Source organism: Rousettus aegyptiacus, unplaced genomic scaffold (assembly GCF_014176215.1).
Source record: "Rousettus aegyptiacus isolate mRouAeg1 unplaced genomic scaffold, mRouAeg1.p scaffold_m13_p_17, whole genome shotgun sequence".
In the NCBI taxonomy this organism is placed as follows: domain Eukaryota; kingdom Metazoa; phylum Chordata; class Mammalia; order Chiroptera; family Pteropodidae; genus Rousettus; species Rousettus aegyptiacus.
In genome coordinates this window covers 19397174-19416612 of record NW_023416292.1, presented here as the reverse complement: position 1 = coordinate 19416612, position 19439 = coordinate 19397174, and the positions used below count along the sequence as shown (strand labels likewise).

Below are 19439 nucleotides of genomic sequence, written 5' to 3'. Positions count from 1 at the left end.
GATGAAACAGCCTCGTACTGGAAGATGGGCTTTCATGGGAGGTAAATAAATGCCTGGCTTCAAAGCTCCCCAGGATGGGCTGGCTCTCCCGTTAGGGGCTCGTGCAGCTGGCGACTTCAAGTAGACACCAGTGCTCACCATTCTGAAAATCCTGGGGCCCCTAAGAACGATGCTAAGTCTACTCTGCCTGTGCTCTGTAACTGGAAGAACAAAGCCTGGATGACAGACAGCACGCCTGTGTGCAGCATGGTTTACTGAATATTTGGGCCCACTGTTGAGACCTACTGCTCAGAAAAAAAAAGATTCCTTTCAAGATACTGACAGTGTACCTGGTCCCCCAAGAGCTCTGATGGAGAGGCACAGCAGGAGTAAATAGCGTTTTCATGCCCATCAAGGAATAATTTTGACTTTGGAGCCTAGTGATTTAAGAAATACATTTTGTAAGGCAATGGCTGCCATAGGTAATAATCCTCTAATGCATCTGAGCAAAAGAAATTGAACACTTTCTGGAAAGGAGTCACAATTTTAGATGCCATTAAGAACATTTACAATTCATGGGAAGAGGTCAAAACGTCAGCATTAGCATGAGTTGGGAAGAAGCTGGTTCCAGCTCTCATGGGGGACTTTGCGGGGCTCAGGACTTGAGTGGAGGACATCGCTGCAGAGGTGGTGGAAGTAGCGAGAGAACGGGAATTCGAAGTGGAGCCTGAAGATGTGACTGCGTTGCCGCCATCTCATGATGAAACGAATGGATGAGGAGCTGCGTCTAAGGACAAGCGAAGAAAGTGTTTTTTTGAGATGGAATCTACTGGTAAAGATGCTGCGAAGATGGTTGAATTAACAACAAAGGTTTTAGAATTACTACATAAACTTATTTGATAAAGCAGCAGCAGGGTTTGAGAGGATCGGCTCCAATTTTGAAAGAAGTTATACGGTAGATAAAATGTTATGAAAGAGCATCGCATGCTCCAGAGAAATTCACGAAGAGTCAGCTGACGCGGCTAACTTCGTGATTATCTTATTTTAAGAAATTGCCGCAGCCACCCCAGCCTTCAGCCACCACTCTGACCAGTCAGCAGCCATCAGCACCAAGGCAGGGCCCTCCACCAGCCAAAAGATTACCGTTCTCTGAAGGCTCAGGCGATGGTTAGAATTTTTAGCAGTAATGTATTTTTTAATTAAGGTATATACATTGAGAGGTCCCAGCTCAAATAATGAGTCGGGAAAAGAAAAAGGGTAAGTTCTTCCTTCTGCTTTTTGTTCTATTTTAGTTCGTGTATGGTTTTAAAATCTTCCACATGTTAGCTTGAATTGTGTAAAATTGACTTTTTTTTTTCAAGTTAAAGAATTGTCAAATATTGGCAGCTTTGAACAGTTCTACTTAATTGTACATTTCTTGCTAAGTTTAGTATTTTATTGTTTCAGTTGTAAATGAGGACTTATATCTTGTAACTGGTGGTAATGGTTTGAGTAGAGTCTATTGATTTGTTACCTAATTTTATACCCAGGAGTATAATTTTTGTACCCAAGACTTCTTTCAGTAGGTGATTCTTTTTAGTTTTCTACCTGTATAAAGTCATCATCTGTGATTAATGATAATTTACTGTCTCCGTTTCCATTTTTATACCTTTTTTATCTTATGATGTAATACTAGTGATAATGGACATTCTTACTTTGTTTCAGATCTAAATAGGGGTATTTTTAGGTTCCTTCACTAAATATGATATTGGCTTTTTGGTTTGTGTATTACACATATATGTTTCCCATGTTAAATATCTACTTATTGACTTAAAATGTCTTGGGGATGTGCAGATTTGGCAGATGTCTTTCGGTGCCTGTAGAGATAATTATAAGATATTTTTCCTTGATATTTTTCTATGGCAAACTAAATAAATAGATTTTATTATTTTAAACCATTTTGAATATCAGTGCTAAATTCTACTTGATCATAACAGTGGCATGTTATTTCTTTGCTGTGTTCTTAGAGACTTTATTGTTTTCTTTACAATCTTTGTGTCTCATTTCATAAGTATCATTAACCTATAGTATTTACTTGTGTGCGCTCTTTCTTTTAATTTTTGATATCACTGTTATGTTCTTCATAAAATATATTGAAAGCTTCCATGCTTTGACATGGTTTAGGTACTTTAGAGTTATTTGTTCTTAACTGTTTGTTAGAATTTAGAATATTATCGGCACCCAGTGCTTTAACAGCTTTCTCTATTCCTTCTGAGATAATTATCAAATGTTCCTTTTGTGAAGTCTTTTCTGTGTATTTCGTGAAATTCATAGCGCCTTACTTGGGATGCCGACGTCTATATTTTCCCTAGGATGTTAAATAAAAACCCTTGTCTAACGTCATCATTTGTCATCATTAAGTTCTTAAGGACATTAAATAAGAACCATCTGTGTGGCTATTGCCTCCAGCTCAAGCCCTTTGCTTAACACCTTTCTTTTTTCTTTCTTTTTTTTTTTTTTTTGGTGGCGATGGTGGTGACGCATGTTTTGCAGGCTCCCCAGTTGGCATGTGTGTTGTAAAGAGAGTTCTTCCGCTTCATCGTATTACTCTCAAGATGACAGTTGTGCGCTAGAAAATGAAGATGTTCTATTGCAGAGCAAGGTACCGTAAATAAAGCTGACGATGTCATTTGTATGTCATCTTTCTAAGACTGCTTCAAAATATTCAAAGTAAAAGTAATTTCAAAAATACTATGACAATTTTTGGTGGAGATTTGTAAATTTCCTTGCTATGATCTGAGGACTTACTTGGGTGATTCTGGAATTAAGCTCTCTCTAGGATATTTTAATATTCTTATTGATTATATTTGTAACGTCATAACAACATCCTTAGTCCTACAGTAGGGAGAAAAGTGGTACCTATTCAGAGAACTGAAAACTAGTGGCTCACTTTTTAATTTACTAAATAAAGGGTTTCTAACGAAACTCCAGTCTTATAAATTAAAAACTATTAGCAATAAAGCTTATAAAGAGAGTTGGCAACCCGTGGCTAGTTTCTTTTATGTAATTGGGTGGGGCGAATAGATCAGTCCAAGAAATCTGATGGACTCTAACTTATTTATTTATCATTTTAAATGAGAAAAGATGGATATTAGATTGTGAATCAATGTACTTATTTTAAAATACAGAAGGAATTTATACTGACTATAAAATATTTATATCCTATTTTTCTCCCCAAAGGAACCATAATTTACAGTTTCTTGTGAAAATGTACAGACCGTTTTCTTAGGTTTAGATATACCATTATGTAGCAAACATTAATATTTTTATTTTCATTAATATGTCATAAATATAATGCATATTGACTTCCCACTGTCCCCTAATAATTAATATCTCATGGACACCTTTTCATATTGCTGTAATCTTCTGAATGGCTACATTTTTATTTCATTATATAGATATGTCATAATTAAACATTTCTTCATTCACAGACTTTGCATTGTATCAGCTGTGTGTGTATGTATGTTTGTGTACATTTGCATGTGTGTTTGTGTGTGAACAAAAATACATATACTTGGGGGTGTTTTTGACAAGAAATTTGGAGTGGATTATTATAATTTTTGAGTTATGTAGAATATATTTCTGAGATGGAACATTTTACACTTTTGAAGACTATTGCTGAATATCTCTCCAGAGTATAATTTTATGCTTTCACCCACAATGTGCAAGACTTAGATCTGATCTCTTCTTCGATGAGGAATTCGAAGACTTAAAAGTTATAAGAAGGAATTTAAGCAAAGCATTAAGGGGAAAACATATTCTTTCCGCAAGCATTTAGGTGCCTGATATGTGCTATATAGGTTACTTAAACAAAGATGAATGTGAACTTTGCTTTTATGAAGCTTATATTCTTCATTCTAGAAGACACATTTAAAGACATAAAGATACCTGAAATCCTAACTCGAAAGTGAGTGTCAAAAGAGAGATGACCCAAAGAGCTATGAATACATCCGTTTATCAGATTTTTACTGGAGTCTTACTGTGTGCCTAACACACAGTGCTGGATGGTGGGACCAAAGTGCCTATGAAGAAATCAAATGAGGTGTTTGAACTCAGTGTACATTTAGGTGTAGGGGCAAGGAGGGGAATGCGGGAAGATGGATGGTAAAGTGTGAACAAAAGTAATTAGAGTCAAATGTGTACGAGACACTGTTTTGGTTGTAAAGTATAGAAAGAGATGGTCTTTAATATTGTTTCAGAACTGTTTTATGAAACAATTTTTATTAGTTAGCTTTTTTCTTTCTTGCAATATAGGATGAAAAAGAGGGACCTGTCAGTGCTGAATTATCTGGAAAAGTGGGTTCTGACTTACCTATTCCTCCTGAAGAACAGAAATTAAAAGATGACCACATTGTGCATGTGCAAGTAAGTGACGTTGCTTTGATTTTTAGTGGTGAGCTTTTTCATGTTGGGTGTTGTTATTTTTTTCTTTTGAAGTACCATGCAACTGGCCTTAATACTATTTACCTGCTAAGAGTACAACTTTTGAGAAAGTGCAAAATTACCGGTTTAATAATAAATGAGACCATTTTCTTTGTAGTGAAAGTTTGGGCATAAGTTCTCATTTCTTCTTAGGTTTTATTTTGGCTCACTATGATATATCTTGTCTCTTTAGGTTTTAAATGTCAGGAGACTTTTTTCCCAACTTAAAACAAAAGAAGGTATTTATATGTAGAACACAGGGTATTTTGATACACTTAGTGTGAAATACAAATTAATAAATAATAGGTTAAAATATGTTTTCCCCTTTTTCTCTCATATTATGTCCCGAATACTATTTTCCATTTTGTGCACTAGGTTTAATGAAAGATAATCAACACTAGACCAGAATGTAAGCTGACCAGAATGGTGAAGCACGTGGAAGGCATTTAATATCAGAAATGGCCGAAAGAGCTGGGGAGATTTGAGCTGGGAGAAGGACTAAGGATAAACTCAACGACCTCAGATATTAACAGAAACACATTTCAGCTCAGTACAAGGGAGAATGCTCTTTAAAATTCAGGCAGCTATTTTATGACTTAATTGAATAAGCTAAGGAGATATAGTGATTTCCATTTTGTTGAATTTTGGAGGACATTGGTCAAACTTTTGTGCTGAAGAATAAGAGAAGAGTGATCTCTGTAGCCCTTCTAATTATATTACTATCCTGAATAGTCCTACTATTGTGCATTTTGTAGAATTTTCCTTCATGATATACTCTTCCTCAAATATTTTGAAGTGTTTATTGCACCTCATAGACCGCGCTATTCAGAGCAGTGGCCACTAGCTACGTGTGGCTCTTGAGCACTGGAAATGTGGCTGGTCCAAATTGAGATGTGCTATAGTTATAAAATATATGTCAGGCTTCGGAGACTTTGTAAAAGAAAAAAAAAGCGTAAAACACCTCAGTTTTTTTTACATTGAGTACATGTTGAAATGAGACAGTATTTGATAAGATTTCTCAAGGCCTCCACCAAAAATGCAAACTATTTGCATCCCTTTGTGAATTTTTCATTTCAGCATCAGTAATTCCCCAACTGATCACATTTTACATGCTTCTGAGTCTATGTCTGTGCTTTCTTTCTGCGCCTCCCTCTGAGTCCTGGTTCTTCCAGTCCACAGTCATCCACAGTCTGTCTTTTCCTTGAACTGTGCATAAGGCCCTTTCACTCTATTCTCATTTACAAGCTGTGTGCTAGGTCCTGTGCTGGACATTGGGAACGTGAAGATCAAGCGATATAGTCCTTACTCAAGACGTTCATAGTAGAGTTGGAGAGGAGGAGATGTAGATAAGGACATTGATGTGTTATGGATGCTGTGATAAAAGTCTGCACAGGGAACAGTGGAGGCCCGGAGGAAGGGGAATGGCTGGTTCTGTTTAGGGTTGTTTGTGGAGGAGGACATGCTGATAGGGGGTTTTTAAATATGAGCAGGTGTTAGGAAGATTTTTGATTGTGTTTTGGAGGGACGAATGGCCCAGAGCGCGCAGGGCTTAAAGGAGCAGCAAGATTCATGTATTGCTTTGTAATGTTACTTGTCCATGCCTTATGTTGTTTATATTAATAATACACATTATCTTCTGAACTACTCATGGGCAAGGACTGTGTGTTGTACTATTTTTTATATTTACATAGGATTTCTATGTTGCTACTAGCATTAATTAATTACAGTAAGAGGGAAATATTTGTAGGTTCTGTTACAGAATAAGAAATAAGAAAGAAAGACAAATTCATTTGTCCCAGTTCATGAAATGCCACGAAAAACATGTAGAGCTTGTATTTTAATCTGAAATATATTCCTTAGGGTGATAATGTTGGAAGAAAAGAAAGTACTTTGTTAGTGAATGTTCTTTATTTTGTCACTTAGAGACATACTCTTTATACAATCCTCTTTGGCTAATTTAGAGGTAATTTACTAATCTCAACATTCAATGTACCTTTTTTTCAAAACAGAATACGGAGTCAAAAAAGTTAAGTCCACCTGTGCTTGAAACACTTTCTACAGTTGATCCACAAGATTCCTCCAGTGTAGCTGTGGGCAGTGAAAACATCGAAAATATTTCCAGCTCTTCTACCTCAGAAATCATTCCAATCCCAAAGCTTGAGTAAGTCTTTGCAAAGTAAAAAAAAAAAAAAAAAGAAAAAAAAAAAGAAAAAAAGAATCTCGTTAGATAATAATAGAAAGTTTTCGTTTATGGAATAAGGCATCTTGATACTCATATTTAAAGTTTAGGCTATATACCAGACTTAAGTAAGTTATAATGCCTGTGTTTTGTGTTTTTTTAATTTTTTAATGTAATGATTTTACAGTATAACGAGTATTTGGCTGCTTAACTGATTGGTTCTCAGCCATGAGGGTTTAGTTGCTTGAGAAACACAACACTTATTTAAGTACTGTTCCCTATAATTATCAAAAATTCAAATGTCAGATTATTCATTTCTATTAAGTATCATTGCAGCATTACATTCATAGTTATGTCTGTCTTTGTGTGAATAGGTACCTTTATAAACTTGATAATAAATATTTAGAATATTAAGGCTTAGGATTTTCTTAATTTAGAGAAAAGTTTTTAAAACCTATTATGTACTCCTAGTTCAGGCAACATTACAAAGAATAAAACAAAATTCTCTTAATACTACACTAAACATTTCTTTATCAATTGAGTTAATGCATATAAGACATATAGGACAATATCTGGCACATAGTATATCAATTAATGTCATTATCATCATCACTACTATTTTTTTACCACGGGCACTTTTTAAACACCAGTCTCCTCAAGAATGTAAGGGCTGAGATGAAGGAACTGTACACAGAATGTCCCAGTTACCATTTAGGAGTTCGTTCCAGTGAGGGACCAGGGAACAGGAGACATGCTTTAAAATCTTAAAATATTAAATACTTATTTCAGAAAGGATTTAAGGCTAGATGCTATATATTTGAACAGTACCTTATTTTCCTGTTATATTTGACATGACCCTTTCATGAAATGGAAGTGATTTAGGGAAAAGTAATAGGATTATATTTTTAAAATGAAATTCTAAAAGTGCCTTAAGAACTTTAGTGCAATGTTTTGATATAATAGATGATTTTTTGATGCTATAGGCAACAACTCCAACATTGGTAGAATATTATATTAAGAGTATAGTACGGAATACTTTACTATACTAGGAAATGACGCATTAGAAATGCACTTAGAAGGAATAATTTAAAAATCTTATTTTTGTCGATATGACCAAATTTGGTAATTAGCTATTGAGAGTCTAAGGACACTAACAGATCAAGAGTCAGTAGTTGACTTCGCATGATTTAAAATAAGTGAATTCTTGAAAACAGTCTGCAGAACTGTAAAGCGTTCTTCTCTGGCTAAGATTATGTTTCGGAAATCACTCATATCATTTTTAACTTATGCTACATTGTGCCAATTAAATTACCAGCTTTTCTTTTTTGTTTGTTTCTATTCTTAGTGAAATAGAAAAATCTGGTACTGTTCCTATAGCCACGCCACCTGAAACTGAGCAGTCTGAGACCGACTGCGATGTTGCTGAGGCTCTCGATGCAGCCGCTCCCGCCGACCAGCCTGCCTTTGTCAGCCCACGTGAAAGGTGGGTGCGAGCAGGTGTATTACCCCGTGTGAATGGCTTTGGCGCGTGGACTTTAATTCCACTTTATGATTGAGAGAAAGCTGATCTCTCTGTGCTCCTTCCTTGGTTTATTTTGTATATGATAATTATAATATTTAGATCATATGAATTTGTTATTTAGCTAAAATTTGTTTATGTCTTTTGGTTTCAAATAGCCTTGTGGGCCAACATATAGAAAATGTGTCATCTTCACATGGCAAAGGAAAGATAACAAAATCAGAATTTGAGTCAAAAGTTTCGGCAAGCGATCAGGGTGGTGGTGATCCAAAATCTGCACTGAATGCTTCAGATAACTTAAAAAACGAGGTAGGTGTGTACCTTGCACTGTCTCCCACTTCACTGTGCAGTGCATCTTTGTTTTTAGCTAATCCGTAATTTGCTAATCATGGTTGCCATGAAACCGGTGGTTACGTAGTTAATGACGAATGTGGAACTGCAGTGAGCTGTGCTCCCCGCGTTGTGCCAGAGTACTGTCCCTGTGTAATGTCGCTCTTGGTATATGCAGTTAAATGCTTCCCGCCACCGTCCCCTCTTTGATGTTGGATGCATAGTCCTTATTTAAGCATAGTCCTTGTTCTTAGAGAGCTACGTAGAAGAAACAATGATTATTAAATTTAAGTATCTTCAGAATATAAGTTCAGCTAAATAGTTCAAGGTTAAATGTAGGTTCTTCAACCATAATTATTTCAAAGCGACACTTTACCTTTTGTTATTTGTATGCAAAGTACAACTAAACCATCTTATATTGAAGAGCGTGATCCAAAACAGGACTTCTCCCTGTATCCCAGCTTTACTTTCCTTTCTCCTTCTGAGTTCTCCTTTGACTTCAGATAGCGGCCTATACAGAATTTCCTGAAAAACCGTTGACAGAGAAGTTTCGGTCCCCTTCAGGAAAGAATTCAGGAAGTAAAAGAGATGAAGGCCTTTTAACAAACAAAATACACGAATTGGAGTATTTTAAAGACTACGTCCATGTTTGTTCCTTTTTAATTTAGAACTTCTGTTCTCCACCTTCTCTTTCACATGTTGTCATAACTAATTAAACTTAGTTCTGGAGGCTTCTGCTGCTTCAGTGATGCTTCTTATAAATATAGGAGCTCAGCAATTCATAGTCCAGCATCTCGAAAGAACAAATTTTCCCAATGAAACCAAATCAGGCATATGTTACAGTTCAGTTGTCAAATACCACAGCCATAAATAAAGTAGCAAACATTACAGAATGTCTTCTTTGGTACTATTTAAGTTGCAAAGAGTACCTCTGTATTCTTTGAGAGTTGAAATCTGTTTATTTCTTTCAGAGTTCTGATTATACAAAACCGGAAGAAATCGACCCTACACCTGTAACAAGTCCTAAAGACCCAGAAGATATACCGACATTTGATGAGTGGAAGAAGAAAGTCATGGAAGTAGAAAAAGAGAAGAGTAAGAGTGCACTGTGACCCTTTCTTTTTCCTTTTTCCTTTTTGTAAAGGGACTGGTTTAAATATGTTTTTCTCTTTTTAGTTAGTAAAATAAAATAAAACTTTGAAAACTTTTTAAAGGTTAAACTTACCAGGATGCTATTAATTACCCATATATAATTTACCTGTGTATAATTACATACAGTTTTAACCTAAACAAAATTTCATTCTTATAAATTATTAAATGAGGTTAAAATAAGATAAAGAAGGCCAAGCAGTGATTTTCCTCTCAGTTTATAAGAGGAAAATTGGAAAGTTCTGGGTCATGAAGCTTTAAACTGTAAACACAGTCAGACTAAAGTATTAACACTTTCTTTTTGCTTTTGTAGAACAATTCTCAGAGTTAAGAATTCTTAATATTGGGGTTAGAGATCGAAGGATAGCATTCGTCTTTAATAGAATAAAATATGTAAATATGTATATTTTTAAAAGCTTTGATTCTCATGGATAAGCTTCATTTTGTTATATTGCTTAGATATAAGTACTATGGATTTTTGTAGCTGATCTGTTTATCGGGGATATTTTAAAGCTGATGGGATAAAGCAATTTTGAATTTCATAATGGATTTTTAAAATACTTTCTGAAGTATTAAAACCTGTTCTTCTCTAGACAGCAGCCTATATATAGCTTTTGAGATCATTGTGTTGCTGGGGTATTTATTTTTCAATCATAATCATCATATATATGTTTCTAATAAGGTTTGTCTGCAGGTCAGTCAATGCATGCATCTTCTAACGGAGCTCTACATGCCACGAAAAAGGTCCAGAAAAACCGAAATAATTATGCCTCAGTAGAATGTGGGGCCAAAATTTTGGCAGCTAATCCAGAAGCCAAGGTACTTAAATATAAAGTTCTTCTCTACCTATAGGAACCTAGTGACTCTATTAAATATAGGCATTGATTTTCTGGGGACTATATTTTAACATGAGCTTTTCCCCTAATTCACTAATAAATATAGAATTATGTTTTTAAAGACATTTTCTTGTATGAATTCTTAGTTGTATTGGTCGATATATTGCACCCCTTTTTTTTCGATCGAAGAATTTATTTTTTAGAGCAATTTTCGGTTCATAGCCAATTGAGAAGGTACAGCGATTTCCCACGTCCCCCGTGCCCCTCCACGTGCACGGCCTCCCGCCACAGATGTGTCTGCTGTGCTCGATGAACCTACACTGCACATCATTGTCACGCCAGGTCCATAGTGCATATTAGAGTTGAATCCTACATTCCGTGAATTCGTACACGTGTGTAATGACATGTATCCATCATTACGGTGTCCTGCAGAGTATTTCACAGCCCTGGAAATCCTCGGCGCCCTGCCTTTTCATCCCTGTTTCCCCCAGCTCCTGTCAACCACTCATCTTTTTACTACCTAAGTAGTTCGTTCTTTATAATGTCATGTAGTTGAAATCATACAGTGTATAGCCTGTCAGATTGGCTTCTTTTTCTTAGTAATATGCATTTGAGTTTCGTCCGTGTCTTTTCATGGCTTTTCAGCTCATTTCTTTTCAGTGCTGAGTAATATTCCACTGTCTGTATGTTTATCATAGTTTATCCATTTACATACTTAAGGGCATGCACCCTGATTTTAACTTTTTAAACCCGTGTGAAATTTTAAAAAGGAAATAGCTAATAGAAAATTATTTTTCCTTTCTAGTAACATGTTCAAATGTTTTGTTGCAAGTCTAACAAAGCTGTCAATAGCCATAACTGGTCAATTTTAGCCAAACGATGAGTGTTTTTTCCCAAATGAGTGTTTTGGAGTCTTTAGGTCTATTTTTAAGATCTAAAAATATAGAAATCCTAGAAAACTTCAGAGTTGAAATAAATATTTTTATTTAATCTATTCCCTTCCCCCCTTTTAAAACAGAGCACATCTGCTATTCTTATAGAAAATATGGATCTTTATATGTTGAATCCTTGCAGCACTAAAATTTGGTAAGTAATATAAAATTTAACAAAGCACATTCTATTTTTATACATACTGTGCTAAACTTCCATGTTAAAGTTAGATTGATATGATTACATATCACTTAATAAAGCATTCATTTGATTGGTGCTGGTACCGTACTTACCTTAGGTCCTGTGATACAGAATTGAAGACAAAATGCTTTTCCTTTTAAGGAGGTCAGACAGCCAACCAAACAGTGATAGGTCTAGTCAGACAGTTATGACATAGCATAAAAAGTACTGTTGGAAGCGTATTATGGAAACAGCAGTGATACGTAGCTGCAGGAGAGGATGGAAGAGGACTCCTTGGAGGAGGTCACTCCTGAGCCGAGTCTTGGAAGGATTCCTAGGAAGTAGCAGATGAGGGGAGGGGTATTCAGAAACTGCAGGAATAAAGGAGTGGTGCTGAAGTGAGCACCTTTCTTCTGGGCACCTGTAAGTAGTAGCAACCTGAAGAAGTCATTTTTGTCATAACAAGAATGAAAATACATTTCAAATAATGGTGGATGATGAGATAGGAGAGTTAGTTTAGCAATAATCAGGCCATCTTATGCTATATACACCCAGCTTAAAGTTTTTGGAAGTTTATCTTAAAGACCATGAAGGGTAGTATTTATTTTAAGTACATAAGTGACATTATCTCACTGGGATTTTAAGGAGGCTTGTCCTCAAAGGGTGGCCTATAGCAGAATGCAGTTGGAGCCAGTTAGGAACCCATTGTCATAGCTCAGGTGAGACGTGAGGCTTTAACAAGGCATTTGACAGTTTGGGTACAGAGGAGAGGTGACTGTGTACCTGAGAGGCACTTAGAGCAGATAAAATTGACAGCTCGTGGTTACTCATTGGATATGGAAAAAAGAGACGCGTGTAGGGAATATTCTGGGATTTTGGCTTCACTGCTTGGAGCTATGGTTCTGCCATAACTAAGAATATGGGCAAAGGAGCAGATTTAAGGGCGGAATAATGTGCAATGGACTCACAGTTTTACTAATCTACTTGATTTTACTGCTCCAAAGTAGCTGTTTAAAAAAAGATTGAGTTTAATCACCGCTACCTTATTGATTTACATATATAATTATTATTATTATTTTAACTTAAGGAGCAACTTTAACCTACAGGTAACGCTTCTTCGTTTTCACTATTGGCCTTCACCCCTTTTGGTGTAAAGCACATTTATGTTCAATTTGAAAATTCACTAAAATATTTAAGGTTACTAAGGGGTCATTTGAAAAACTTAATTTTTCATTGTGCCGTTTGGTCTGTAAATTGAATTCGAAGAAACGATTGAGATCATAATCAAAGTGTTACTTTGGGGTGTTCGTTTTTATTTGTAAAGGTCCTAGTAGGGCTTTTGATTCTGCTGCTTTAACAGAGATCAAATAACCGGTTTGAATAAGACAGACATTTAATTTTCTCCCGACAGAAAAAAGCCCAAGCTGGTAGGTGGCACAGGGGTGTCACACAGAACAGTTATAGGCCCCACACACCTGTCATATTACTCTGCCTCCCCTAAGGTCTTGTCCCTGCCTGCGTTGCTGAGATGATTTATTCTTCCACACCCTCATTCCTATCTGTAAGGTGGGAGAAAGCAAATGGAGAGGTAACAGCTTTCTTTTGAAGGCTTGACCTGGAAGCTGCAGTCAGCACTTCTGCCGACATCCCATTGCCCAGAACCAAGTAACACGGCCAAAGACCGGGAAAGGCAGTCTTTGATGGGTGGCCATAGGCTCGGCTGCATCTTGGGGTGTTCTGCTAAAAGGCAGAAGGGAAGAATGGGAAGTAATGCATTAGTGTTTATATTCTATAAAAGGGTTCGGTTACAAGACTTAAAGGGTGGATTAAATCACCTGACGTGGTACCTGAGCCAGAGTGAGACTGCGCCGATGTGGTTGGCTTTCTTCATGAGCTTTTCTCTGACACCGGGTCGTTTTTACTTAAGTCTCCTGGAACGCAGTGCTGTTCCAGAATTAAACACTGTATGCTAAGTTGGATGCTTCTGATTTATTTAACGTTCAATTGTCAGTGTGCAATCTCATTTGATATAATAATTAGTTTATTAAAGTCTTGATTGGAGTGCTAGATGTCATGAGATTTTCTTTCCCCAGTGCCATGCTGTACACAGCTTTACTTTACACACATGGCACCATATTTTAACTTTTTCTTAAGCAGGAATATTTCGTGGTATCTTTTCATGTTCGTAAATATAGGTCTCTAGCATTACTTTTTAAACACTTTATTGAGGTGTAACTGACATACAATAAACTACACATAAAATTAACTGCAACATGTCAAAGTGTACAATTTGTTAACTTTGACATTTGTACATGAAGCCATCGCACAGTAAAGATAATGAACATATATCCATCTCCCCAAAAGTTTTCTCCTGCCTCTTGGTAATTTATCTTTCCCATCCCCCCACCACAATTACAGCTCTGTTTTTTTATCACTATGAGTTAGTTATAGTGATGGACGTAATGGAATGTAGGGTTTCTCATGCCGTTTTTAGTGGCCATCTGGTATTTCTTTGGATGGGCAATGAAATCAGTCCTCTTTTGTTAATCATTCCTCTGTGTTAATCATGTAGGTTGATTCCCTCCCCGCCTCCCCCCACATACACACTTAAAAACTGTGCTTTGGTATATTAGATGTATATACAAGGGTAGGCATTTGGACCCATGTGTCCTTAGGATAAATTTCTCAAAGTGTGTTGCTACATCAAAGGGTATGTCACCTTTTGAAACACTATACATCCTAAACTGCCCTCGAGACTAGACAGTTTATACTATCACTAGCTGTTCTTAGTGAAGTCATTCATTCTCCAAGAATGATCTTTGTCATTAAAATATTTTTTAAACTACGAGATAAAAAAAAAAAAAATCGATGTCTTGTTTTATTTGTAGTCTCCTCACCCCATGATGTGCTGGGAAATGCAGATGTTGCCTCATGGGTAGTTGAGGCTGCTAGTCCCACCGACACCCCCCCCCCTTTTTAATGAGTCGCTTCAGGACATTTAGTTTATGCAGACTGTTAGTGTGGCATTTGGTATGAACTGTTGCTTTGGTTTGTTTATCTAAATAATTACCTTGTGTTCTTTTTAAAGGTTTGTTATTGAACTTTGTGAACCAATCCAAGTAAAGCAGCTTGATATTGCAAATTACGAATTATTTTCTTCTACTCCTAAAGACTTTCTGGTTTCTATCAGTGACAGGTAAATTCTACAGACGATTTCTACCGAATTTTTGTTGGGTCTTCAGAATAAAAATTTTTAAATGGGTCACTTTTTAAGACTTTAATTATTTTATTTTTAGATTAAAGTAGCAGTTTGTAGTACCATTGTAGTGTAGGCACTCGTTAGGCAGTTTACTTTTGTCATTCCCTTCCAAGGTGAGGGAACAGAGGAGGAGAAGGTAAGCGGGTTGCCCAGGTCACGTGACTTGTGAGTTGTGGAAACAAAATTCACATCTGTGAAGTCCTTACTTTTAATTGTTATACTTTCTTGTTTTGAAACATTTCTTATAAAGGTTATTTAAAAACATACATGAGTACTTCATTTAATATGAGGTGTGTTTTTGTTAAGATATATCTTGAAACTTCGTTGTAGGTGTGTGTGATTATAAAAGAAATACTAAACATACATTGTAAGGAATTTGGTAAAGAACCACAACCTATCAAGCAAAGATAGCTATTTTTTAACATTTTAGTGTATTCTTTCCAGTCTTTTCCGTGTATTTATTTACTAATCCTACCGAGTCAGTTTTTACTGCTTACACCCCGAGAATATTCATTTCTCTTTTAAACATGCTATTTTAAATGAGTGCTTTATATTTTCTCCTTAACAGAGGAGTTGATTCATTCTATAAATACTTTTTGCGTGCCAATGATATGCCATGTAGGATGCTGTTACTCATTTAACCATTCTACTATCGTGAATCACAGCGGGTTTTTCATGATGTTTCTTCCCCCATCTCACACTTAGCATTGCATATAGAAATAAAGTTTTTGAAATAAATCTTCAAGACCTCAAAATCCATTTCTCTTTCACTAACCTTGCTCAGATCACTTCTTTTTCTCTAAGCTGTAATTTCCTTGTATGTTACATGGTCATATCAGCTCTGACAAGTGCGTGTACGTTTTTTAATGTGATAAGAGAGCACTTATTGCTTTGAGGAATCCTTTAAATGCTGTGGTAAACAAAAATAATTTTAGGTTTTTATATTCGATTTCCTTTTAAAGGAGGTACAACTGTGTAAGATCTCTGAAATTCAAATATGATTTCAAAGGGTTTTTTCCGTGTCCCTGCCCACCAGTACTTTGATTCATGCTGTATATCATCACACACTTGTCAGTGTGGGAAGAGTATTCCCTTCTTCCTCCAAAACAGTTTTGGCTACTTTCTGTTTTAAAACTCAACAAGTGATCCTGGTCCTGCTTTGTTATCTTCTTGTCTTCCCTTCTATTTGATACGGGTGTGATTTTTTTCAAGATACCCTTTCCTCATAAAAAGGAACCCATCATCAGAGTTTTAGTTGGAAAATAAAATATGTTTATTCCCCTCAGAATTTAACTCATATTTAATCTGTGTGAAGTCAGTATGTTCACCTGGAGAGGGAAAAAAATATGCAGGAAATATTTTGAAGATGGATGGGACCTCTCGATATGTGTTGCATGGCTTTTTAAAAAGAATATTTGTGTTTTGTATTTTCTAGATATCCTACAAGTAAGTGGATTAAGCTGGGTACTTTCCATGGTAGAGATGAGAGGAACGTGCAGAGTTTCCCTTTAGATGAACAGATGTATGCAAAATATGTGAAGGTAATGTTTACAGAGATGGGACTTGAGTTCTAAAATGAAACCCTACCTGTTATTCATACTTTATACCTCACCCCACTTGTTTAGAAATCAGAAAAATTAAGAGGAAATTTTCTAAAGTATGATTTAATTAAATAATTTGTACTTGGATATATTATTTTCTGAGATAAATATGAATACATTCCTTTTTGTATAATTGGAAACCTAGGCCACTTTTTTGATATTTGTGGCTCTGATGAAATTCTAAATTATTACTGAATTTTTTGAGAATTTATATTGAAGTCTTTAAAGCAGGTCTGATTTCTTATTAGAATCAGATTCATACATCATTTCAATTTTAATATCCAAATACTTGTTATTATAATAGACTTTGCTTTTTCTTCTGTGTTCAGTAAAATAGTCTGTGTCCAAATACCAATGTCAAATAAGTTAGCATTTTCATTCAGTATTCCTGCTCCTTTCTTCAGCAGTGAGTCAAGCACTATTATCACTCTCGACTTGGATTTAGACAAAACAGGAATTTCCTCCTCCTCTCCTCCCCTACTTTTTGTTCTTAAAACAATAGCCATACCTTAAAGTACCGCTTTGTTAATAATACGATCTTTTGGAATGACAGCAGCTCTGATTCTCTCTTTTCTTTCTTAAATGTGAAAACATATAGCTACCTACTTGTCTTCTGGGATTTACCGTCTGTGTCTTGTTCAGCTTGTGTTAAATTGGCTTCTATAAATGGACAAACTTGCAGTACCCCTAGCTGTAGTATAAACATGCTGAATTCTACTTTTAAAATAGTTGATATTCTCAGTTAATGACTCAACAGTGTTCAGAAAATTGGAGGTACATTTTCAGTTCCTTTTAAAATGAATAGTGAAAGACTTGTTTAATGGGCTTTTTATAGCACAGTCACAGTTTCTGAACTGTGATGAGGAGAACCATGTTAAAAAAAATTTGACATGTGATAACAATTTTATTTAATTTTACAGTTCAGACAACTCACATATTACAACATAGTTCCAAGAATCCTCCTTTACGCCATCTACTTTGTAAATAATGGAAGAACATTTTATTGATGACGTAAAAATGTGCCAGAAAAAAACCCCTCCCTTGTCCCTTTAGTGGTGGGTGACTATAGAGCATTTTGACGATTAGTTTTCTATAAAGCCCTTTTTGGTAGAACTAAGTCTAAAAGCAAAAAACATTTACTTCTGATTCTTATAGTATTAAATGTTATGTAAGTTTACCTGGGTTTTTCTTATCCCAAAAGAACTAAACCCAAATCTACTAATTACTTTTTAGTAGCCTTTATTTTCAAAGTGGATTAATATGTATCTTTTAGTTTTCTAAGTTATACTTGAAATAACATAGCATATCAAAAATCCATGCTTTTCCTAAAACAACTTGTATATACTAATGTACAAGAATAAATATCATTTCATATTATGCTGATTACTCCTTTGATCAGTATGTATGAATGTACATAGATCCATATATCTACATATGTATAATATGGAGATAAAAATAGATATAGATGATACATAGCAATAATATTTAAAGTAATATAAGACACAGGTTGTTTCTAGAGACTGTTTATTACTTTTAGAAAGCTTTCTTAATAAAATAAATAAAACAACGATGAATCGTAGGTTATGTAAATTAATAACCTTAAAGTTTACTTCATGAGACTGTTCTAGTTGTGGTGGTAAAAATTTAAATCATTGCTTTGATTTCCATAGAGAATTAAGGGTACTACAATTTTATCCATCAAAATACATTGCTTTCTATACTTTAATTATGCAAAATAATTTATAAATATTAAATGTTGCTTATGGGCATGTTATCCGGACTTTGGAACTGATTTTCTTTTCCTTTCTCTTGCTTCAGATGTTCATCAAGTACATAAAGGTTAGCAACCTTCTCTTTTGCAATATCGGATAACAGGGTCGGCATCTTACTGCATGGCAAAAAAGCAAACTTTACAAGTACTGATTTTGGGGGAAACGAGGACTTTATTTTTAGAAATGTCATAATAAAGATCGGAGCATCTTGTTAGATAATCTTACATGCATGGTGCTGGCTTCCCATTTCATGTGCTTTTATTCTGTAGGTGGAGTTGGTGTCCCATTTTGGATCAGAGCACTTTTGTCCATTAAGCCTTATAAGGTAATCCAGAACAAAATACATTTAACTGAGTGTTTTTTCAAAAAAAGTGATACACAAAAACCCTAATGTATGTAAAGTGAAGAAATAATTTTCTGTTATGTGATGTTCATACTGTAGAAATATAAACTGTTAAGCCTTTATTGCCCTTGCATACATTTTAGAAAAATGTCAAAATTCTCTCTCTAAAGTAAAAATAACCATCATTTTATATGTTTGGTTTAGTTCACTTGGGATTTTGCTGTCATGATAATATATGGAAACATTTTAGACTGATAACAAAACTTGGTCATTGTATTTTTAAATGCCTAAAATAGATTAATTTTACATTTGAATGGAAACTAGTGGATGATCACAATGTAAGGAGCACCGTTATTTTGGAGTCTAGAAGCTAATGGCCCTCAAAACATGACCAAAGTTAATGATTTTGTTATCGTTCTGAGGAGCAGAGCCTTAACATTAGCACTTTTATTTGAAATCTGAATGAAATTGTTGTTCGTAGGGTGTTTGGTACTAGCATGGTAGAAGAATATGAAGAGATCGCTGATTCCCAGTATCAGTCAGAACGTCAGGAACTCTTTGATGAGGACTATGGTAAGTGACTTGAAAACAGGTGACTTTATATATGTATTTTGCTTAATAGTAATGGGTAGGGGTAGGCCACTTTAAAAAATTGACATGAGGGTTGTTTTTAGACTTTAGTTTTCTTGCTTTTTAATCCTAATAACTAATTTTTTCTTAAAGCTATTTTCTGAAGTACTTTTCTGCTCCCCATACTGAGTTGTTTTCCAAGCTTGTCAGTCATTTATTTGTAAGTGGAACTCCCTTCAATAACATCAGTGCTATAAATCTGATTATGCCCCTATGTCAGTCCCCAGAACCTGTGAAATTCATAAGGTGACTGAAATAGAATTGAGCATTA

The 19439-nt window shown here is 35.3% G+C and overlaps 1 protein-coding gene across 1 annotated transcript in view; it reads left to right on the top strand.

The window, feature by feature from the left end:
• Positions 1 to 19439, top strand: part of SUCO (SUN domain containing ossification factor) — a 58393-nt gene that overhangs the window by 13606 nt on the left and 25348 nt on the right. Inside the window, 13 exon segments of the mRNA XM_016147167.2 lie at positions 2512 to 2620; positions 4273 to 4383; positions 6450 to 6601; positions 7965 to 8102; positions 8297 to 8447; positions 9440 to 9563; positions 10312 to 10436; positions 11472 to 11539; positions 14652 to 14759; positions 16258 to 16363; positions 18242 to 18262; positions 18465 to 18520; positions 19020 to 19111. Coding sequence (XP_016002653.2) covers positions 2512 to 2620; positions 4273 to 4383; positions 6450 to 6601; positions 7965 to 8102; positions 8297 to 8447; positions 9440 to 9563; positions 10312 to 10436; positions 11472 to 11539; positions 14652 to 14759; positions 16258 to 16363; positions 18242 to 18262; positions 18465 to 18520; positions 19020 to 19111 — 1361 coding nt within the window.